The following is a 23,936-nucleotide window of genomic DNA, read 5'->3' as shown; positions in this document are numbered from 1 at the left end:
GACTCCCCAGTGTTTAAAGCCCTGATGGACAGGCGCGTGGAGTCACTTTCCCGCCACATGAACTTGGTGGCGGTCTCGCTCCTCAAGCCTGTGTTCGCTTCCCTGCTGGTTTCTCAGATGGTTACGGAATGGATTAAGGGGCTTAAGAGCAACCTGCTGGCTAAGTCGGTTCCCCCGACTCTCATTGAGCTCATGGACCAAATGGCCCTGTGTGATGCGGCCCTGGACGAAGCCCCTGGTCGCAAGTCTTTCTACGGTGGGGATTGCACTCTGCCGCATTGTTTGGCTTAAGAGCTGGTCGGCAGACCATGCCTCTAAGAAGACCATGTCTGATCTCCCCTATTTGGGGGGAACGTCTTTTTGGGGACTTCTTGGATGAGATGGTAAAGGTTCTTACAGGGGGTAAGAGTACCCTTCTACCCCAATCCGCAAAGGGTTAAGCACCCCACGCGCGGAGTAGTCCTTTCTTCAAGGCTCACCGGGGGCTTTTTCGTGCCTCAGGGGTGCAGGAAAAAGGAAAATCCTTCAAAGCCTCCGGCGGTAATAAGAAGTCTTGGTCAAGTAAGCCCAAGGCCGGTCAGTCCGGTGCTGCAGCCCAGTCTTCTTCCGCATGAAGGGACGCCCTCACCTGTTTCAGGGGTGGGGGGACGTCTGCGTTACTTTCGGGAACCCTGGACCTCCCTAATTCAGGACAAATGGGTTCACAAACTGATTCGTTTGGGGTACAAGATCGAGTTTCGATCTCGTCCAGCAGACAGGTTCTTTCCATCAAATCTCCATCTGTCCCCGGATCGTTTAACGGATTTCAAGGGGGTAGTGCAAGATCCTTCTTGCTCACAGCATTATTGTCCCGGTTCCTCAGCGGGACAGATTTTGCAGGTTTTATTGAAACCTGTTCATGGTGCCCAGGAAGAAGGGCAAGGTACGTGCGATTCTGGACTTCAAATCTCTGAACCGCTTTGTGCGGGTGCAGAAGTTCCGGATGGAATCCATCTGGTCGGTGGTGGTGTCTTTAAGTCAAGGAGATTTTCTGGCCTCCAATGACTTAAAGGATGCGTATCTGCACATCCCTATCTACGAAGGTCATCAGCGGTATCTCCGCTTCGCAGTGGCAGAGGAGCATTTTCAATTTGTGGCATTACCCTTTGGTCTAGCTTCGGCTCCCAGGGTCTTCACCAAGGTTTTGGCCCCGGTGCTGGCTCTGCTACGCAAGAGGGGGATTGCGGTCCTCGGTAATCTGGAAGATCTCTTGTTGATTGCGAGCTCGTGTGCCACTCGGACGATCTGACGGTCACGGTTCAGATGCTCCAGGAGTTCGGGTGGACCATCAACTTTCAGAAGTGGGCACTGACTCCGTCAGTCTGTCTCAGCTACCTGGGCATGGTCCTGGACTCCGCCCAATCGAATGTTTTTCTCCCAGAGGAAAAGCTTCAGACTTTGCAGGGCGAGATCAGGTCCCTCAGGGACAATGACCTCGCCTCCCTGCGGAACTACATGAGGTCCCTGGGGCTGATGGTGTCTGCTTTCGAGGTGATCCTGTTTGCCCAGTTTCACACAAGGCCTCTACAAGCAGAGATCCTTGCCCAATGGAACAAGGATCCGCAGTCCTTGGACAGGATGGTATGTCTCATTTCACGAGGTCGGAGATATCGTGGTGGCTTCTGTCGCCCGCTCTGAACCAGGTCAAGTCTTTTCTGCCCCTGTTGTGGACGGTGATCACCACCGATGCCAGCCTGACAGGTAGGGGTGCCCAAGGAACGTGGTCGACGGAGGAATGCTCCTTTCCACTCAATGTCCTGGAGCTCAGGGCGATCAAACTCTGCCTGCTCCATTGGGCGACTCGGTTACCGGTCGCCCAGTTCAGGTTCAAACCTTCAATGCCATGGCTGTGGCTTACATCAATCCCCAAGGGGGCACCAGGAGTGCCCGGAAGGCCAAGGAAGTGGCCGAGATTCTTGGGCAGAGGCACACGTTCCAGCTATCTCCGCTGTTCACATTCCGGGAGTGGAGAACTGGCAGGCGGACTATCTCAGTCGTTGGTCCTTGGATCTGGGGGAATGGTCCCTGCATCCAGAGGTGTTTCATCTCCTGTGTGCCTGGTGGGGGACTCTGGATGTGGATCTGTTTGCTTCTCGTCTAAACAAAAAGGTGCAAAGGTTTGTGGCCAGGGCTCAAGATCCTCTGGCCAACGCCACGGACACGTAGGTGGTGCCATGGCACAGGTATCGGCTGATTTATGCCTTTCCTCTGATTCAACTGTTGTCCAGGTACCTCCGCAGGTTGGAGTTGGAACAGGTGCAGGTGATTTTGGTGGCCCCGGACTGGCCTCGTTGGTCTTGGTACGCAGATCTCGTAAAGATGGTCGTAGAGCCTCCCTGGCGGCTACCTCTGAAAGAAGATCTGCTGTCTCAAGGGCCGATCTTCCATCCTGCTTTACGGTCTCTGGCTTTAACAGTCTGGTGGTTGAAGGCCAGGTGTTGAGAGACAGAGGTCTCTCTGATGCTGTAATTCCTACTTTGCTGAGAGCTCGGCAGGCTACCTCCAGAAAGATTTATCATCATACCTGGATGGCGTACATTGCCTGGTGTGAGTCAGGGTTGCATCCCCGCTCCTTTTCGGTGGCGAGGGTGTTGGCTTTCTTGCAGCAAGGTGTGGCATTTGGCGTTGGGCACGATTAAAGGTCAGGTGTCAGTCTTGGCCATTTTCTTCCAGAGTCCCTTGGCGACGAATTCCCTGATTTGCACCTTTATTCAAGGGGTGCGTCATCTGGCTCCTCCGCGGAGGGCTCCTTTGCCTCCGTGGGATTTGAATATGGTTTTGTCCGTTTTGCAACGACCTCCCTTTAAAAATATCAGAGACATCTCTCTGCCTTTGTTGTTCCATAAGGTTGCCTTTCTGGTGGCTATCACCTCTGCGTGCAGAGTGTTTGAATTGGTGGCTCTGTCCTGCCGTTCGTCTTATCTGGTCGTTCATAGGGATAAGGTTGTTCTGCGACCCAACCAGTCTTTTCTCCCTAAGGTGGTGTCTGTCTTCCACCTCAATGAGGATATCGCTTTGCCTTCGGTATGTGCGAAGCCCAAGCATCCCAAGGAATTTGCCTTGCATTCATTGGATGTGATTCGGGCGATCAGGGTTTACCTGTCAGCCACTGAATCTTTTTCGGAAGTCTGATTCCCTGTTTGTCCTTCCTGAGGGACCTCAGAAGAGTTCGGCTGCGTCCGCTGAAACCAAATCCCAAATGGATCAGACAGACTTTTGTTCAGGCCTATTCACTAAAGGGTCAGGTGCCTCCTTTCCCTATGAGGGCACATTCTACTAGAGCTATGAGTGCCTCTCAGACTTCTGTGGCTCAGGTGTGCAAAGCGGCGACCTGGTCGTCTGTGCACACTTTTACAAAATTCTGCAAGATTGACGTGATGGCATCCTCGGATGCTTCCTTTGGCCGCAAAGTTTTACAAGCTGCGGTTTGATGAAGACATGCTTTCTCTTCTTGGGGTGAATTTTTGTTCTGGGGTTAGCTCCTGTTGGTTGAGCTTCTTTTGCCCTGTTGGCTACATTTTTTTCTGGCCTTGTTGACATGTTGCCGTTTTGTTGGTTACGTCTCTTCCCACCCCTCACACCTGCACTGCCTTGGGACATCCCAATAGTGATGAAACTTGGAAGGGCTGCATCTGTCAGAGAACGTAGGAGAAAATAGAATTTTTATAAGAACTTGCTGTAAAATTATTTTCCTAGTCCTCTGACAGATGCAGCCCCCACCCCTCTATTTTGGGGTTGGTTGTCTTCTGGTACTGCTTGCTACGAAACTGATTAGTAAGCTCTATGTGTCTGTGGGTAATGTTTGAAGGGACAGCACCTAAAGGTGTGTCTAGTGAAAGTTTTTTTAATGAAGTTTCACTGCCTAGCCTGCTCCTGCAGAGGGTGCAATTACCCAATAGTGATGAAACTTGGAAGGGCTGCGTCTGTTAGAGGACTCACAAAAAACTTTTTTTCACAAAAAGTCAGTGAAATGATACATTGCTCAAACTTGCCATGGTTATATGTGAAATGACAACCCAAAATGCATTCTGCTGCTTCTCCTGAGTACAGGGATACCACATGTGTGAGACTTTTTGTGTGAGACTCCTCACTACCTATTACAGTTTTGGAGGCCATGAAATGCCAAGATAACACAAACCCCCCCCCCCCCCCCCCAAATGACCCCTTTTCGGAAAGCAGACACCCCAAGGTATTTGCTAAGAGGCATGGGGAGTATTTTGCAGCTCTCATTTGTTTTGGACAATGAAGAAAGAAAAGGAAATGTTTTTTTTTTTTTCTTTTTTTCAATTTTCAAAACTTTGTGACAAAAAGCAAGATCTGCAAAATACTCAACATGCCTCTCAGCAAATAGCTCAGGGTGTCTACTTTCCGAAAAGGGATCATTTGGAGGGGTTTTGTGCTATCTTGGCATTTCATGGCCTCCAAAACTGTGATCGGTAGTGAGGAGTGAAATCAACAATTTACGCCCTTTGCCTGAAGGCAGTGATTGGTTTTCAGGGTCCTGTAAGCGGCTAGACTGCCAAAAAGTCTCACATGTGGTTTCTCTGTACTCAGGAGAGGCAGCAGAATGTATTTTGGGGTGTAATTTCACATACCCATGGCATGTTTGAGCAATATATCATTTAAGTGACAAATTTGTCAAATTTGTGTCACCTTTGACAAAAACATTAAATATTCAATGGGCTCAATGTGCATCTCAGAAAATTCCTTGGGGTATCTACTTTCCAAAAAGGGGTAATTTGGGGGGGGGGGGTTGTACTGCCCTGCCATTTGGGGGGGGGGGTTGTATTGCCCTGCCATTTTAGCACTTCAAGAAATGAGATAGGCAGTTGGAAAGTAAAAGCGGCGTAAGTTCCAGTATATATTTGGAGGGGTTTTGTGAGGGGTTTTGTGCTATCTTGGCATTTCATGGCCTCCAAAACTGTGGTAGGTAGTGAGGAGTGAAATCAACAATTTACGCCCTTAGCCTGAAGGCAGTGATTGGTTTTCAGGGTCCTGTAAGCGGCTAGACTGCCAAAAAGTCTCACATGTGGTTTCTCTGTACTCAAGAGAGGCAGCAGAATGTATTTTGGGGTGTAATTTCACATACCCATGGCATGTTTGAGCAATATATCATTTAAGTGACAAATTTGTGTCACCTTTGACAAAAAAATTAAATATTCAATGGGCTCAATGTGCCTCTCAGAAAATTCCTTGGGGTGTCTACTTTCCAAAAAGGGGTAATTTGGGGGGGGGGGGGTGTACTGCCCTGCCATTTTAGCACTTCAAGAAATGAGATAGGCAGTTGGAAAGTAAAAGCGGCGTAAGTTCCAGTATATATACGCCATAGTTTGTAGACGCTATAACATTTGCGCAAACCAATATATATACGCTTATTGAGATTTTTTTTATCAAAGAAATGTAGCTAGCGAAGTACATTTTGGCCTAAATGTATGACAAAATTTTAGTTTATTGGATATTTTTTAGAATAGAAAATTTAATTTTTTTTTCAAAATTTCGGGGTTTTTTTTGTTTATTTTGCAAAAAATAAAAACTGCAGAGGTGATAAAATACCACCAAAAGAAAGCATTATTTGTGGGAAAAAAAGGACATACATTTTGTTTGGGTACAGCGTTGCATGACCGCGCAATGGTCAGTTAAAGTCATGTAGTTTCAAATTGCAAAAAATGGCCTGGTCATTAAGGGGATAAAACCTACCGGTCCAGAAGTGGTTAAACTTTGGTTGTGGTTGGTTGTGGTGTGGTTAAACTTTGGTTGTATTCCATGACCTAAGGAAGGCTTTATTGCCTTAAAGTGGATTCAAACCCTCACATATATATACCCAGTGAAGAAAAACGCTTTAACCACTTGCCGACCGCCGCATGACTACTTATGTTGGCGGTCAGCCCCTCACAGGCAAAGCGACGTAGGGCTACGTCGCTAGCCTGTGAGGGTCTAGGGAGCGAGCGCGCGCCGCCGGAAGGCTCGCTCCCGCGTGGTCACGGACCCCCCGCGCGTCCGCCCGTCCGCGATCGTCCGTTAGACCGGGAGAAAGGCAGGCGGCTAATGTAAACAAGCCGCCTGTCATTCTCCCCTGTGTAGGAATGGTGATCATACGGTTCTACTATGTAGGACCGTTGATCACAGTTCCTACACCTCAAGCCACAGCCAATCACAGTTAGAATCACGCCCCTAGGGACACACATAACCCCTCCCTCTCAAAAAAAGTTAACCCCTTCACTGCCAGTGTAATTTTACAGTAACAGTGCATATGTATAGCATTGATTACTGTAGAAATGTCACTGGTAACCCCAAAAGTGTCAAAAATGTCAGTCAAGGGTCCGATCTGTCCGCCGCAATGTCGCAGTCCCGCAAAAAAAAATCGCAGATCGCCGCCAAAAATGACAAAAATCTTTCCCATTGTTGGTAAACGCAATAACTTTTGCACAAAACAATCAAAATACGCTTTTTGCAATTTTTTTTACCAAACATATGGTAAAAAAAAAAAAAAATTGGCCCAAAATGTTAAAAAATTTTGATTTTTGCTTGTTTTTTTTGGGGAATTTCATATAAAAAAAATGTGAAAAATATTGTTATTTTTGCACAATTAATGCTATTTTTTTGTCTATAGCGCAAAAAGTAAAAATCGCACAGGTGATCAAATACCACCAAAAGAAAGCTCTGTTTGTGGGAAAAAAAGGACGTCAAATTTGTTTAGGTACAGTGTCTCACGACCGCGCAATTGTCCGTTAAAGTCACGCAGTGCCGAATCGCAAAATAGGCCCTGGTCAGGAAGGGGGTAAAATCTTCTGGGGCTTAAGTGGTTAAGCTGGGCCATAAAGGGATTGAAATTGAGCAGTACAGAAGTCCCGCTGGCAGAATACAGTAGCACAGTAGGGAGAATTCCTTTAGCCACCTCAAATGTGTGGAAGGGGGGACCATTGTTTTTTTTGGGGGGGGGGGGGTGTTGAGGTTTTTTTTTACTCAACTGGCTGGCTGATCAAAAAAAACAAACCACCTTTTGCCCAGCCTAAGTTGTCTGCCTTTGGTAATGAGATGGTCTCACTAAGCATAAAATGTTTAGTAGTGTTTTAAGTACTCATTTGGTTAATTTTATTGCGGGTAGCATAAACATGACAGAGACAGATATATTTTAATTTTCAAGCATACTGGGGATTTTCATTTAGGGCTCTTTCACGCGGCCGCTCCGTGTGAAAGCTCCGCCGCGGGACTTTTTTTTTTTTCTTTCACGGAGCGGATGACATTTGTGTCATCCGCTCCGTATGCCCGCATATCATCCCATCCGTTTGCGGATGATATGCGGACATAATGTAAGTCTATGGCATTGCGGATGTCAGCGGAATACCATCCACTGACATCCGATTTTCCTTCCTTTCCGTTTTTTGAACGGATGAAAAATAGGGTTCTGTTCCGTTCCAAAAAACGGAACAGAACTGAAAGGAAGAAAATCGGATGTCAGCAGATGGTATTCCGCTGACATCCGCAATGCCATAGACTTACATTATGTCCGCAAATCATCCGCAAAAAAATAGGATGATTTGCGGACAAACGGAGCGGCCGTGTGAAAGAGCCCTTACTCCTATGATGTCACAATGTTGTTTACAAACATCACGGATTTTTTTTATGTTAATGTATATTTAATTATCTACTCTGGCTGCTTCTCTTCCAGGAATATGGCATAAATAAAGAAGAGAAACTGGAGATTGCAGTTGGTTACTGTCTTCCTCTCATTAAAAAGATCCAGTTAGACCTGCAGAGAACCCATGAGGATGAATCTGTAAACAAGCTGCACCCGCTGTAAGATCCATCATAAGCATGTATTTTATTTTCATCAACTACTAAATTTTACTTTACATTATGTAGTGTGCACTGTGATGTGCTTGATTCTATACTCATTCTGGTAAATATGTACTTAAAGCATAATTTCACCCTAAAAAGTAAGTTCTGTTTTATGTCCTCCTCCCCCCCCCCTCCCCTACCACATTTGGCAAAATTAATTTTTTTTTTTTTGGTAGCGGGTACCTAGTATTGATGGGTACCCACTCCCACGTCTGCTCCGATTGCCTAAGCAGAAGTTCAGCTCTCCTCTCTTTGCCCACAACCTTCTGGGACACATCACAGGTCCTTGAACCCTGCTGGACCATTCACTAAACGCAGCATGGCTTGTGCACTCATAATGGCAATCGGGCTGTAAAGGCGCAGGAGTCACAGCCGCCTTCCTGCAGAAAAAGTCCTGGGGACCTGAAAACCGGCGAAGAACCAGCCTGGGTCAGGACATGGCTGGATTCCTGGTCAGGTAAATGCAAGGCTTTGTTTCAGCTGGAACTTGGTGGAACTCAGTTCCACCACCTCTGGCTCAGGCCCTCTGCTCCCTGTTAATCACTATCACTCGTAAACACAGAGGTCCTGCTTCCTGTGTTGTCCAAGTGCAGTTTGGGGACAAAGGAGATGCTGGTGCCTAGGGTGCAGTGCGAATGCTGACACTCCCACTGGATGATCTCCCTGCAAGTGAGAGAGGCAAATCCATCTACAGTGTGAAGGGCGGTACTAGAGAAGAAGAGCAGCTATGGAAAAAGGCTGAACTCTGCACTCTGTGGGTAGCGCACCCCTGAACTCTGCACTGTATACGTAGAACACTCCCGAACTCTGCACGTAGCACACCCCTGAACTCTGCACTCTGGGTGTAACCCCACCAAACTCTACACTCTGTACATAATGCACTCCTGGTATTTGATGTCCTTTTAAGACCCTCCCACTGTTAGTCAAATTTTGACCAGTTTGGGGAGAGGGTTTTGGGGGCTCGTGGTTGAGTTCCTGCACCTTGTTTTCTGAGAAAAAAAGCCCTGGGTAAAAGTCCTTTTATTAAAAGCCAGCAGCTACAATATTTGTAGCTGCTGACTTTTATTTTCTTCTTTCTAGGGTGAAGATCCTATTTAAAGGGAAACTACCCTGTATTTTCCTCAAGTACACCTGTTATAATGTTACTAATGTTAAATTGATCTGAAATGTATTTTTGATCTGATGTTGATTGACATGTCACATTTGTTAATATTGTGTTTTTAATTCATATTTTTGCATTCTACCTCTAGTGGTTGTACATGAGACTGCACTGTAAACCTTCATTCTAAACCAATGCTAAGATACAATTACCGTAGTTTTCATAGTAATAGCTCAAACTTTTTTTTTTCCTTTTTAAACCTGTCAGTTTAACTTTTTGACTGTACTTTTTGCTGTCTGTGTCCATTTCGGGAGATTTTTCTTCACCTCTTGGTCACAAAAGGAAGTAAGAGAACAATCTAAAATATCTGGAAAATTCTCTCTGAGACATTGTCACTTGATCAAGTGTCCCCTTTGAACCTCTGTTCAGTGGCAAATTGAAATTTTACATATATTTTGATTATAGGCTAAGCAACCTTACAGGGTGAATTTAAAAGTTCAATCACTATGTGTGTAAGATGACCAAAAGACCTAATGTGATGTAGTTGGAGCAGTAAAGCACAAACATTTTACCGGCTGGCTACCTAACAAGAAGTATTAATGGCACTGCTGCACGTCTGCTAAAAGGTGGCTCTTTTAAGTTTGTGTGGGGAAAGCGCATAATTTTGCAGCCATTTCCGACACCCAAAGTGTGGTTATAGCCTTAAAAAGGCATGTCCTTGTGACATCGTTTGTCTGTATTAAGTGATATTGTTTGAAAAATGACATGACAGCTGCTGTATTATTAAACTCTAAAGCCAGCCATAGATGGTTCAAATCTCTGCCGGTTCAGCAGGACCTGGCTGAGATTCGAACCCTCTATGTGCAGACTGATTGTACCATCGATTGACTTGGGTACAATCAGCATGTCAAATTTTTAGGATGCGATTATTGCCAGTGACTATAGCCAATAGCAATAACCACTGTGTTCTCCCAGCAGGGATGGCTCCCTGCCCCCACTCACTGGGAGAACTCTTGGTTGCAGGAAAGAAAATCATATAATCTATGGCCGGCTTAAGATAACTGCAGGCCCTCTCGTGAAGTGGCCTTGCCCTTAGCTGTGTTAATGTATTTTAAAAGAAACCGTTATTTGATTCTTGTTTAATAACAATGATTTTATATAGCAATTAAATGTATTGTATTATAATGTGCTTGTTTTAATAATACATTTCTCTGACCTTGGTTCTTAGTTATTCAAGAGGAGTACTGTCTCCGGGTCGCCACGTCAGAACACGGCTGTATTTTACCAGTGAAAGTCATGTACACTCCTTGTTGAGCATTTTTCGTTATGGAGGACTTTTAGATGTAAGTTAGATTTTTGAAATAACATACTTTAAGGCTGTTTTAAAATTCACGCAATTCTGCAGCAAGTCATAAAATATTTTATTTTTATTCATCACATGTATGAATAAATATTTCTGCCCCGCAGATCAAATAGTCCTTTTCCGGCGCTTGTTTCAACTGTAGATCGACCACTGACAATTTTTTCAATGCCACCTTGGAATGTTCAGAAATTAGACGAGTTATTTCTATTTTGCATACCTTCGATCTTCGCTGTTTTGTAAAAGCACATACTTGCTATTTTTTATTTTTTTTTGTCAAAATACCATCTTTAATATCAAACAGTGGATGCTGAGAGAAGACAGGTGTCACATGGTGGCTGGTGAGAGAGGAGGGTTGCAGATGTAGTGGCTGGTGAGAGAAGGGGTGATGCAGATGTGGTGGGTTCTGAGAGAAGCAAGGCTGAAAGCATTGCATGCTGAGAGAGAGAGGGCTGCAGGCATGGTGGATTCTAAAAGAAATGGGGGCCTCCTTTGAATTACTCTACAGGGCTAACTATCCCCTGCTGTTCAGGACTTGGCCATCATCCTCGCCTTATGAGAGCCCCTCTCAGTCTCCTGGTTTGGCAGAATACATGCCATTAAAAATTACCTACCTACCCAAACTCTTGTATTATTTCAGAGCTTTGCCAGTTCCCATACTGAACCATATTTTGGGGATCTTAAAGGGCTGCACTTCTTGTGGTCCAATACCAGGCGGGGGTTGTCAACATCCACTTTAAAGCATTGTAGGCTAGCAAGTGGTTTAGCTGTACCCTCCCTTAAACGCTATTTCATAGCGGCCAAAATTGCTCCATAGGTTACCCTGCATTCTACCCATGAGGCACCCATGTGGACCCACCTCCCTGCAATGTACTATTCTCCTATCCTTGTACACTACTTAATCTGGACTCCCCCGTCCCTGAGGCCCAAAATTTCTGACCCAACTCTACAACAATCCCTTCGACAATGGTGTGTGGTAAATGTTATATTCTCCGTGTTGTGAGAGACACAGGACTCTGGTCTGGAACAACGGATGTTTATTCAGGACTCTCTGTACACTCCAGCATGCATTACAGGACAGCTCTGCATATCAATACATCTCTACATGTGTCTCCAAGATGGCCACTCTGCCCCTTGACCCTTGTCATCACTCCTGGGTGGAGCCAGCCTTAAAGTGACAGTACATGTGAAACCCTTCAGGTATAACACCTTCCATCCATCCCTAAAAAAAAAACAACAAAAAAAAAAAAACACAACAAAACGAGAACAGGCATAAAACAGTAACTAATAATTGTCCAATACAGTCCTCAAACTCAGGAGATTTACATGGCTTCTTCCGCTCCTGGATGTGAGAACAACTTCCAGGGACGCTACGGAGAGAACATGGCAGCAGATCACTTTCGGTGGGCCCGTCGAAAGTCTCGTAACCGCTCTTGCATTTGAAACCGGTCAGGAGGGCGACAGTGTCGTTGAGGACGGACACCCAGGGCCTCGGGGCCGGAGGAAGCAGGGCTGGCCGGAATGGACACCGGCGGGGCCAAGAGGGGATCCCCTATCTCAGAGGGTGAACAGACCTCTGGACCAGGGCTGGAGGGCTCTGTTGGAGCTGAGTTCAAAAGTTCAGAGTCTCCCCAAGCATCAGTCTCAATGCCTCCTGATCCGGTAGGAGCAGATCCTTGAGACACTGGAGGTGCAGCCGATGTCAGGGATTCGGGCAGCTGAGAACGAGGACGCAATTGGTCCGCATGCCTTCTGCAAATGGAACCATCTTCCAGGCAGACCCGATACATTTTGGGTCCCAAAGTCTCTGCGACTATAGCAGGAAGCCAACGAGTGTTGGAAGCGCCATAAGATCGGGCCCATACCTTTTGCTGGGCTGTAAACCGGGGAATCTCGTCGTGTTCGACCCTCTTGTCTTGGGACTGCCGTACATGTTCCTGGACTGTTTGAGGGCGGAGCATATCCAAAACAGTCCATGGCTGCCGACCCAAAAGAAGTTCAGCTGGAGTTTTCCCAGTAGTTGCATGTGGTGTGGTTCTGTAAGCAGAAAGGAAGGAGTCCAGCTGCTGGGGTGACAGGGACTGTTGTTTACTTGTAGCCACAGTAGCTTTGAAATAGCGTTTGAAGGTCTGTACAAACCTTTCTGCTTGACCATTTGTAGCCGGGTGGTAAGGTGCGGTCAACTTGTGTTTGATGTTGTGGGCAGTCAGGAAACTCTGAAACTCCTGGCTTGTGAATTGTGCACCGTTGTCTGTGACAATTTCTCTGGGGTATCCAAACGTAGCAGCGAGATGTAACAGTATGGAAATCGTCGCCTTAGTCGTTGGCTGGGTAACAGGAATGACCTCAGGCCACTTTGAATGGGCATCAATAATGATCAAAAAGGTGTGTCCTCTGATCGGGCCTGCAAAGTCCAAGTGTAGGCGAAACCAGGGGACCGTGGGCCAAGTCCAGGGCTGGACGCACCCTCGAGGAGGGTCTCTTGCAGTTTGTGCACATCCAGCACACGCATTCACATATGTCGTGATATCGGAGTCGAGGTTCGGCCACCACACATAGCCTCGCGCCTTTTGTTTCATACGTGTGCCCCCGGGATGACCAGTATGTAGCAAGTCCAGAATGTGTCTCCGGAGGGTCTGTGGAACGATCACTCGGTCTCCCCATAAAACACAGTTGCCAGCCACAGTTAATTCCAGACGCCTACGGAAGTAAGGTTCATAATCCTGTGTGACAGTTGCAGGCCAACCGTACCGTACCCAGGAGAGTATTGTCTGAAGGAAGGTATCCTTGGCTGTATGGGCTGCTACTTCCCCGGAAGACAGAAAGGACAGGCTGGTGTAACGACAACTCTTGACAGGTGGAGAAGAGTCTGTTAATGTCCTTGTCAGCCGGGACATGGCGTCCGCATTAGCATTGGCATCATGGCTGCGATACTGGATTTTGTAGCTATATGCTCCCAAGAATAGGGCATAGCGTTGAAGACGGGCCGCAGTCGTCTGGGAGATGCCTTTGTCAGGGCTAAAGATCTGAAGGAGTGGTTTATGATCAGTCAGTATGGTGAATTCCCTACCATACAGGTTAAGATGAAACTTCTTAATTGCCCATATGAGCGCCAGAGCCTCTTTGTCAATGTGAGAGTAATTGCTTTCTGCTTTTGTCAAGGACCTGGAGGCGAATGCCACAGGTTTCTCTGACCCATCTGGTAAAACGTGAGATAGTACAGCCCCTAGACCATAGGGTGAGGCATCACAAGCCAAGGTGAGAGGCCTTTGGAGGTCATAGTGCACGAGCATGCGTGACGCCAACAGCTTTCGCTTAGAAACTTCAAAAGCACGTTGGCATGCAGCCGACCAGTTCCATCTGGAGTGTTTCTCCAAAAGCTTGTTCAACGGAAACAAAGTGTGTGCTAGATCCGGCAGGAATTTGTGGTAATAGTTCAGCAAGCCCAGGTATGATCGCAGCTGTTGGACGTTGGTTGGGGCTGGAGCTTTTACTAAAGCATCAACTTTGGCTTCCGTGGTGTGTATACCCTCTGCATCCACAAGGTGGCCACAAAACTCCAATTTAGGTACCATGAATTGGCATTTCGCCAAGTTCACTTTTAGACCCTGCTCTTGGAGTCTGGCCAACACAAGCTCCACGTTACGCTTGTGTTCCTGGTCCGTCAGGCCCGTGATGAGCATGTCATCTAACAGGCACTGTGTGAAAGGAATGTCTGCCAAAATCTCATCCATTTTGCGTTGCCAAATGGCTGGGGCGGAGGCTACACCAAACACCATCCGATTGTATTCATACAGTCCCTTGTGAGTGTTGATGGTTAGAAACTTACGGGACGAAGGGTGGACCTCAAACTGTAAATAAGCTTGCCTGAGATCAAGCTTGGTGAACTTTTGACCTCCTGCAAGAGAGGCAAAAATGTCATCTACTCTGGGTAGGGGATACTGGTCTATCTCCAGTTGAGAATTTAGTGCCATGCGGAAATCGCCACAAATGCGTAAGTCCCCATTCGCTTTCTTTACTGGTACAACTGGTGATGCCCACTCGCTGTGCTCTACCTTTGAGATGACACCTTGTTCCTCCAGCCGGCTTAGTTCAGCTTCCACACCTGCTCGGAGTGCGAAAGGTACCGTCCGAGCTTTGAAGAACCTAGGCTGGGCATTGGGTTTCAGCCTGAGTCTCACACAGTCATGCTTTATTTTTCCCAAATGGTGATCAAAGACTTGCGGAAATCGCTGTTTCAGGGATTTCACCCATCCCTCGTTATCTCTTGATGTGATGGTCACAGTGTTGCAGGGGTTAATGGCGATATCTGGCATGCCAAAGTGAGCAATCCAGTCTCTCCCAAAGAGAGGGGGTCCCCCATGTTCTAGGATATACAATGGCATTCTCTTTGTCTGACCCTTGTAGGATACCTGTACTTTCACGTAACCCAGTGGGTGGAGTATCTGCTTTGAGTATGTCTGCAGTTTAATTGGTGTTGGACGGACAGTTGTTTGGATCAGAAGTTTTCTCCATTGTTTCTGGGTGATAACTGAAACTGCTGCTCCTGTGTCTACATCCATCTTGAGTTTCTTCCCTTCCACGGTTACCTCTACAGTCATTGCTGAGGGTGCTGAATGCATATGATGTATGTCCAATCTGTGGAGCACTTCCTCATCCTCTGATTCAGATGACGATGTATATCTTCCCACCATATATGCCTTTGTCCTGGTGTTCAGAGGTTGTTTATTTTGCACCTTCTTACTACGGCAGACTCGTTTCAGATGGCCTGCCTTTCCACAATTATGACAGAGCTGATCCTTAAACCGGCAGACTTTGTGATCATGGTCTGTATTCCCACAACGGTAGCAAGCTGACTCCCGGCTTGGTGAGAGTCTATATTTACCGTTTGCTGCAGTTTGCTTGACTGCTGTTCTGAAAACTTCCTCTTTAACCTGGGGGTTCAATCTGCTCTGGGGGTTCAATGCCTCTGTATCTTTCACAGCCATTTCCATCACTGAAGCTATCTCAATTGCCTTTGTAAGGGTAAGGTCTTTCTCTGTTAACAGTCTCTTTTGGCTAGACTCACTATTTAGTCCCATGACAAACTTATCCCTCAGTGCAGTTGGTAAATACTCCCCAAAAGAACAGGTTGAGGCTAGTCTGCGAAGGGCGAGCACATAAGCCTTAATATCTTCACCTGGCTGCTGCTGCCGCTGATAAAACCTGAATCTTTCTGCAATCTCTAGTGGTTTAGGCTGGAAGTGATTTCCTAACAGTGTCGGGAGCTCTGCCAAAGTCTTAGTTGCTGGTTTTTCAGGGAAAAGGAGATCCCTAAGAGTGTCATATGTCCTAGCACCAACCACTGTCAGAAAAACTGCTACTTGCCTGTCGTCTGGGATGGCATTTGCACAGAAATATTGTTCTAATCTTTCAATCCAGGAGCTCCACGATGTCTGTTCTCCATCAAATTCACTTAATGTCCCGATCAATGACATTTTCCTGCTGGGCTCTGTGGGTGTTTGTATTCAGCTGAGTTTTTTTTCTTCCTTTCCTTTCTCACACGGATAGTAACCTTGTAAATCCCATCCTCGTCGCCACTGTTATATTCTCCGTGTTGTGAGAGACACAGGACTCTGGTCTGGAACAACGGATGTTTATTCAGGATTCTCTGTACACTCCAGCATGCATTACAGGACAGCTCTGCATATCAATACATCTCTACATGTGTCTCCAAGATGGCCACTCTGCCCCTTGACCCTTGTCATCACTCCTGGGTGGAGCCAGCCTTAAAGTGACAGTACATGTGAAACCCTTCAGGTATAACAGTAAAACACTCCAAAACACTCCAGAAACCTAATCTCCCCTTATCTTTACTTGTCAGGAATACTTGATACTCCCTTGATTGTCCCAGCCTACGATAATCCTCTTGCTTTCTGATAGTGGCGCTCTAGAGGAGTCAGGTGCATGAATGAATTGCTGTCTATTGAGAGCATAAAATATTTTGAATACACTGAAACTTGCCCGCTGAAGAACTCTTTCACTATGTTCAGACTGCACTACCTCTCTAGCTTAGTGTCACGTTGCACCAGCTGTCCTAAAAGCATGAGCCTATTCAAGAACTGTTATAGGAAGGATCCCTATTCTAAGGGTTTGGTGTCTGACCTCTACAGGTCACTTACAGCATTAGTAGGCTCCCCTATAGAGGTAAATGGGAAAACAACTTGGGCAACACTCTTGACCAAGTGGACTGGAACCACATATTGCTGGCCACCTCCAAATTCTCGCTCAATATTCTAGTGCAATAAAATGCTAAAAAACTGGTCTCCTGCTGATAAATGACCCCTAACTGCTTATCTAGATTTGTCCCCAATGTCTCCCTGCTTTGCTTTCGGGGTTGCAACGAATTTGGTACTCTCTTACATCACAATCAGAATACTTTTTTGTTGGCAAAGGGAAATTATTGACCGTATTTGGTGTTCTTGCCCGAAGGCCTCCCGCTTTTGGATATGTCTACAAGATGCTTTGGCCGGTCCTACATATTATTCTCACCTGAAACCCATGGGATGCCCTTCTACATAAACCTGTCCTGCATCTAGACAGGTATCAGGGAAAACTGGCGGGGTTTGTGTTCCTGGCAGCCCGACAAAGTAGCCGAAGCCTGGACACAACCGTCAAGGTTTAGAGCCCTTGGCTGGACTAGAATAGTCACCTATCTCTAGGCCCCTCCCTCCTCTCTGTGTACTACTGTCGCTGGGCCTTATGAGACTTCCACCCTCCTGATTCCCTTCTCCTGCTGTACAGTCTCTAACGTCCCCCCCCCCCGCACCCGTATTTCGCTTTTGTTACCCTTTTTCACCCTCACTACTTTGTCTGCCCTATTTTTATTTGCCCAAAACTCTCATTTATACCCTGTATGATGACATTGGTCAGTCTTGTCAATGCGAAATCCACATGGGTCTCTCTCAACCCGTAATTTATGCCTTCACGTAGACTTTAGTGAATCCTCCAGTTGTGAGGCTTTAGGATTGATTTAGTGGGAGTCCCCCCCCCCCCCATGTATCCCTTTATTATTTGTGAAGACTGTACACCCATATTTTATGTACGAATTTGCTGTATTCTGTTTTAAAAAAAAAATCTATTCAATTCTTTGTGCTATATATGAAGTGTGTGTGTGTGTGTGTGTGTGTGTGTGTGCGCTAGTGCAGGATTTTTGGGTGGTGAGAGAAGGGGGCTGCGGATGAAAGGCAGAAAATTGGGTTTGGGGTTTGGTTGAAAATACAGTGGGGTTAAAATCTGGTCCACGTGGGTAACGTATGCTCAACTAAATATCTGAGCTTTGAGTTGATAAAATGAATGAATAATCAAACCAGCATAGGGATGGGAATCACCCCCTTCTGCTCCATTCCTTCCTAAAGAGATTCTCCCATGCCTTGCCCCTTTGCTTGTCTCTTTCTTTTTATAGAGATCTTCCCTTCGTTTTCTATGCTTACTCTTTTTGCCCTTTTTGTCGCACGACTTGACAGTAGCAACCATGTATTCTATTCTAGTCCTTTGCCATGAGACTTCAGTCCATACTCCTCTTTATATATTACAGCTGACCGTACAAGTATTCACCTTTTATCAAAAACTTTATTAATGAGTCTTTATGACTTAGCGCAGGGGTAATAAATTAAAATTCATAAAGTGTTCTCAGTCCCCCTGTACATTATCCCCCCTTCACATTACAGTCCTCAGCCCTTCACATTTTTGTCAGCGGCCCCCCTTTATATGACCCCCTACTTTAAATTGCAATTCCAAGCCCCTTTCATATCACCCACCCTTCACATTCCTGTTCTCGCCCCCTTTATAGTACCCCCCCCTTCACATTCCTGTCCTCACCCCCTGTACAGCACCCCCTTCACATTTCTTTCCTCATCCTCTTTATAGCACCCCCCTTCACATAACTGTCCTCCCCCCCTTTATAGCACCCCCTTCACAGCACCCCCTTCAAATAACTGTCCCCCCCCCCCTTTATTGCACCCCCTTCACATAACTGTCCTCACCCCCTTCACATAACTGTCCTCACCCCCTTCATAGCACCCCATTCACATAACTGTCCCCCCCTTTAGAGCACCCCCCTTCACATAACTGTCCTCACCCCCTTCATAGCACCCCCTTCATATAACTGTCCTCCCCCCCCTTTATAGCACCCCCTTCACATAACTGTCCTCACCCCCTTCACATAACTGTCCTCACCCCCTTCATAGCACCCCATTCACATAACTGTCCCCCCCTTTAGAGCACCCCCCTTCACATAACTGTCCTCACCCCCTTCATAGCACCCCCTTCATATAACTGTCCTCTCCCCCCTTTATAGGACCCCCCTTCACATAACTGTCCTCACCCCCTTCACATAACTGTCCCCCCCCCCCCTTTATAGCATCCCCCTTCACATAACTTTCCTCCCACCCTTTATAGCATCCCCCTTCACATAACTGTCCTCCCCCCTTTATAGCACCCCCCTTCACATAACTGTCCCCCCCCCTTTATAGCACCCCCCTACACATAACTGTCCTTACCCCCTTCACATAACTGTCCCCCCCCCCCTTTATAGAACCCCCCTTCACATAACTGCCCCCTCCCATTTTATCGCACCCCCCTTCACATAACTGTCCTCCCCCATTTTATTGTGCCCCTCCTTCACACTGCAGTCCCCAGCCCCCCATTAACATTCCTGTCCTCACCCCCTTTATAGCACCCTCAGACATTCCTGTGCTCATCTCCTTTTTTTATAAACCCCCCCCCCCCCTTCACACTGCAGTCTCCAGCCCCCCTTCACATTCCAATCCTCACCCCCTTTGTAGAACCCCATCCCCCTTCATATCACTCCTTTACTTTTCTGCCTCTTTGATATCACCCCTGTTTCCCCCTTTACATTAGCAGTGCCTCTTCCCTGTCCTACCTTAAACAGGGCAGCGTGGCTGACATCGGAAGTGCAGCAAAGGGATGGACAGAGGGCGGGACCTGCCCCAGGTAACTGATTGGTTGCTAGAATACAGGGCAGTTCTAGCAACCTATTAGTTAACTGTACCAGCCCCCGTCCTCTGTGAATCACTGCGCTGCTCCTCCGATGTCAGCTCTGTAAAGACAGAGCTGCAGCTGCGGCAGAGGGAAAAAACAGATCCTAAATGGCGCGACCGCTGCGGGGCCGGACGGAACATTGATTGGGTCCGGACTTGGCCCGCGGGCCGCCATTTAGTGATGCCTGACTTAGCAGATCATACATTCATTATTCATTAGAGCATGTACAGTAAAATATCATATGCCAAAAGTCATATTCACCTCATATAGATTTCTTGTGAATGTTTGTCTATGATGACAATTTGAAAGTATGTATGTAGCACAGTCCTTTTTTATGTATTGTACATTTTCAATAAAATAAATGGACAAGAGGGAGAGTATAATTGGGTCTGTCTGAGACTGTGGGAGGGGCCCGCTATTTGACATTTCAGGAGGCATCATTGAGCGATACTGGGCCAGGGACTGGCTGATGTTTAGGAGGATCTGGGGTTGACTTGATTGATTTTTTAGCACATCGAAAGACAGGAAAGGGACTTCACTAAGATGGAATTGTGCTCTCTAAATTTTGTTAGACATTTACATACATTTATACAGAAGCATGATGTACAGAACTTCTGTTTCTCTGTCGCTCATTGACAGACGTAGTCCTCCTTGATTAATATCAACTCGGGTTATACTGCCCTCTACAGGAGTAGGACTAGACAGGAAAGAAAACGTTCTGGCCACACCTTAGGGGCAGTCCCAGAGGGTATATCCTCTCACTTCCTGCTACAGGATATCAGTTTTTTTCTGTCTAGTTAGGAGTAAGGACCTAAGTTCCTTGCTGGGATCTTTGGTCCTGGCAAGATTTTTTAGAAATACTTTTTTAGGCAGCTTTTCTTCTCCAGTGTTCCTGTGAGATCTTCAAGCAAGTACGCTGAAACTGGGCAACGGGCTGGATGTTGAGATCCAGTGGTCACCCCAGTTCAGCCTACGAGCGCGTGCAGGCCATAGCTCCGCGCTGGGTCGGCCGCGACATAGTCCCACTGGACGGGGACTGACCCTGCGAGTTAAACGTCTCGGCTGGACGCCAATGACCAGTTGCTAACTGAGTCACGGCGTCCGTATTGGTCGACAGCCCCCCCACCCCAGTGGAGAGGGGTTCTGTCAGGAGTTGGCGCCCGCCTGGTTCCGGTATGGTGAGTAGAATGTTCCCCCTCTCCCCCTGTCGGGTTTGTTGGTGGACGCGGGCCCCTCTCTGGGATGGTCGGACACTCAGTTTCTGGGTCCCCCCTCTATCCTATAACAGGTCACAGATCCCCCAATTTGAGTGTGATTTTGTGAATAAGAAACCAGGAGGCTTGTTTTGGGAGCTGACTATCTAAAGTTACTATATGACTGTAAGGGTGACTGAAGTCAGTGGCAGACTACTAAAAGGCATTACTGTTGAGGTATAGAGGTATCCTACCTGTCATAGTGTGTATACAGGCCGATGCCTATGCCTGAGTTACTGCATCCGGAGGGTCGCCATGCCTCCAGAAAGCCGGTCTCTTCCAGAGGCCGCACAGGCCGAGGACACCTCCCGCAGGCCGCACAGGCCGAGCTCGCACTCCCGCAGGCCGCACAGGCCGAGTGCACACCTCCCGAAGGCCGCTGCTAGCTTACAAGCCGCCGCTATCCTACACAGGCCGCCGCCATTTTCCTGCAGATCGCACGGGGCCGCCATATTGGCGTAGCCTCGTGTCTCTAGCATGGGGGCGGCCATGTTTGAGGTGACCAAACACCTCGAGGAGCTATGGGGAGGCGCCGGAAGGCGTGTAAAGGGGCGGAGCCGCCTCCTTGGCCCGGGAAAGCAAGCCAAAGACTTCCTGTCTGTAACAGACAGTGCTGGAGGCAGGTTGATAAGAAACTTCTGTGCATCAGGTGAGCCTTGGGGTCTCTCTCTCTCTCTCTCTCTCTCTCTCTCTCTCTCTCTGTCTCTGTCTCTGTCTCTGTCTCTCTCTGTCTCTCTCTCTCTCTCTCTCTCTCTCTCTCTCTCTCTCTATCTCTATCTCTATCTCTATCTCTATCTCTATCTCTATCTCTATCTCTATCTATCTATCTATCTATCTATCTATCTATCTATCTATCTATCTATCTATCTATCTATCTATCTATCTATCTATCTATCTATCTATCTATCTATCTATCTATCTATCTATCTATCTATCTCTATCTATCTATCTATCTCTCTCTCTCTATCTCTCTCTATCTATCTCTCTCTATCTATCTCTCTCTCTCTATCTCTCTCTCTCTATCTCTCTCTCTCTATCTCTCTCTATCTCTCTCTCTCTATCTCTCTCTATCTCTCTCTCTCTATCTCTCTCTATCTCTCTCTATCTCTCTCTCTCTCCTCCGCCATAGCACAAGAAGCGTTGGTGGAGGCACTAGTTGTGTCTGTCCGGGAAGCCTTAAATCTTGAGATTACACCGGCAGAGGTAGCTGAGACTGATATTCCTTTTTTGGTACTAGCAAGCCTACCAAAATGGCGAAGGGTTTCCCTTGCCCAAATGGGGTCGTCCGAAAACGAACCCCTGCTATTTCCAAACTCATTGCTAGGCACTATCAGTTTGAGGTATCCCTCATTATAAGATGGACGGTACCACCAATAGTGGACTCACCGATTTCCAGACTAAATAAAGCCACTGTTATCCCGTTGGAGGACGCTCCATCCTTTAGGGATCCGGTGGATCGAAAAGAGGAAGCGGAATCCCACTCCATTTTCTCCCTGGTAGGGTCAACCTTCAGGCCAGTGGTTGCCATTGGTTTAGTCTCACAAACTTCGACAGAATGGGCCCCCACCCATCTCTAGGGTGGGGGGACGTCTTCACCGGTTTCCGGATCCATGGCTTTCCAGAATCCCGGATAAAGGGGTTCGTGAGGTCATACGGTCGGGGTACAAGATCGAGTTTCAATCACTTCCACCGGTGCGATTCTTCCCTTCCAATATTCTACATCCCCGGGTCACTTAGCTTGATGCAACAGGGAGTGGTAGTTCCCATTCCTTTGACAGTTTCAGGGGTTCTAGTCGAACCTGTTCACAATGCCCAGGAAAAAGGGCTAGGTGCGTCCAATTCTGGTCTTGGGAGAGATGGAGTCCATCCGAACAGTGGTGGCCTCCCTGCATCAGGGGGATCTCCTGGCGTCCATAGACATTTAGGATGCCTATCTTCAGATCCCCATCTTCACAGGCTGGTTCGCACCAGGACACTGAACTATCTGGGCCTAATTTTGGATACATCCTTGGCAAGAGTGTTTCTCCATTCGGAGAAACTCCAGAAGATTCAGTCAATGATTCGGATGTTGCTGTCCGTCAACTGGCTGGGACTGATGGTCGCCTCCTTAGAGGCAGTACCGTTTGCCCAGTCTCATACCCGAATTCTCCAAGAGGAGATTCTTCTCAAATGGAATCGGAATCCCGATTCCCTGGACAATTGGATCCGATTGAGCGAGCGGACCAGGGAGGCTCTGGTCTGGTTGCTTCGGTCTCCGATGCTCAGCCAGGGGAAGTCATTTCTTCTGATAAATTCCAGGTTACCGATAAATGTGTTGGAACTGAGAGCGATCAGACTTTGTCCGATTTACTGGACCGAGCAGCTCCAGGGCAGCCCGGTTCGGATCCAATCTTACTATGCCACGGTCATGACTTATGTCGCTCACCAAGGGGCACCAAGAGTGCCCTGGCGGCCATAGAAGTGGCCAACATTCTTTATTGGGCGGAACAGTTGTTCCAGCTCTCTCCGCGATATTCATCCCGGGGGGTGGACAGGCAGATTATCTCAGCTGTCAGATTCTGGATCAAGAGGAATAGTCTCTTCATCCAGAGGTATTTCACCAGCTGTCCCTTCATTGGGGCACCCCGGATATGGATCTGTTGGCATGTCGGCTCAACAGGGCTCGCGCCCGCGATCCTCTAGCGGACGCAGCAGACGTGCTGAGCGACCCGTAGGGGCAGTATCAGCTATTATATGTCTTCCCCCCTCTCAAGTTGCTGCTGAGATTTCTCCGCAGGATAGAGGTGGAGGGAACTCGTTATCCTGGAAATTCCGGGCTGGCCTCGTCAAGCCGGGTACGCCGACTTAGGCAGGCTAGTCGCGGACGCTCCTTGGAGACTTCCTCTCAGGGAGGATCTGCGGACTCAAGGACCGATCTTCCATCGTGCTTTACAGTCACTGGCTTTTACGGCCTGGCCATTGAGACCCAGGTACTGAAGGACAGAGGATTGTCAGCTTAGCTACTCTAATTAAAACAAGGAAAGCGACTTCCAGCAAAGTCTATTATCGCACATGGAAGACTTATATTGCGTGGTGTGAATCTTTGGGATTTCCCCCATGTACCTATTTGGTGACCCGAATTTTGGCTTTTCTGCAAAAGGGGGTTGAGCAGAAACTATCCTTGAGCACCATCAAGGGTCAAGTTTCAGCGTTAGCAATCTTCTTTCAGAAGCCTTTGGCTACTCATTCCTTGGTGCGGAATTTCATCCAGGGGGTGCGACACTTGGCTCCGCCAGTGCGCGCGCCCTTACCGCCCTGGGATCTT

At 47.4% G+C, this 23,936-nt stretch overlaps 1 protein-coding gene across 11 annotated transcripts in view; it reads left to right on the top strand.

Moving 5' to 3' along the window:
- Nucleotides 1-23,936, top strand: part of PPIP5K1 (diphosphoinositol pentakisphosphate kinase 1) — a 431,068-nt gene that overhangs the window by 197,636 nt on the left and 209,496 nt on the right. For all 11 annotated transcript variants that reach the window (XM_082257041.1, XM_082257040.1, XM_082257039.1 and 8 more), the window contains exons 20-21: nucleotides 7,709-7,836; nucleotides 10,206-10,320. In XM_082257041.1, coding sequence (XP_082113167.1) covers nucleotides 7,709-7,836; nucleotides 10,206-10,320 — 243 coding nt within the window. The remainder of the gene's footprint in view (nucleotides 1-7,708; nucleotides 7,837-10,205; nucleotides 10,321-23,936) is intronic.

This window comes from Pelophylax lessonae (genome assembly GCF_965119305.1).
Source record: "Pelophylax lessonae genome assembly, chromosome: 4".
In the NCBI taxonomy this organism is placed as follows: Eukaryota; Metazoa; Chordata; class Amphibia; order Anura; family Ranidae; genus Pelophylax; species Pelophylax lessonae.
The sequence above is the reverse complement of the archived record's forward strand: the minus strand, read 5'-3'. Positions and strand labels throughout refer to the sequence as shown.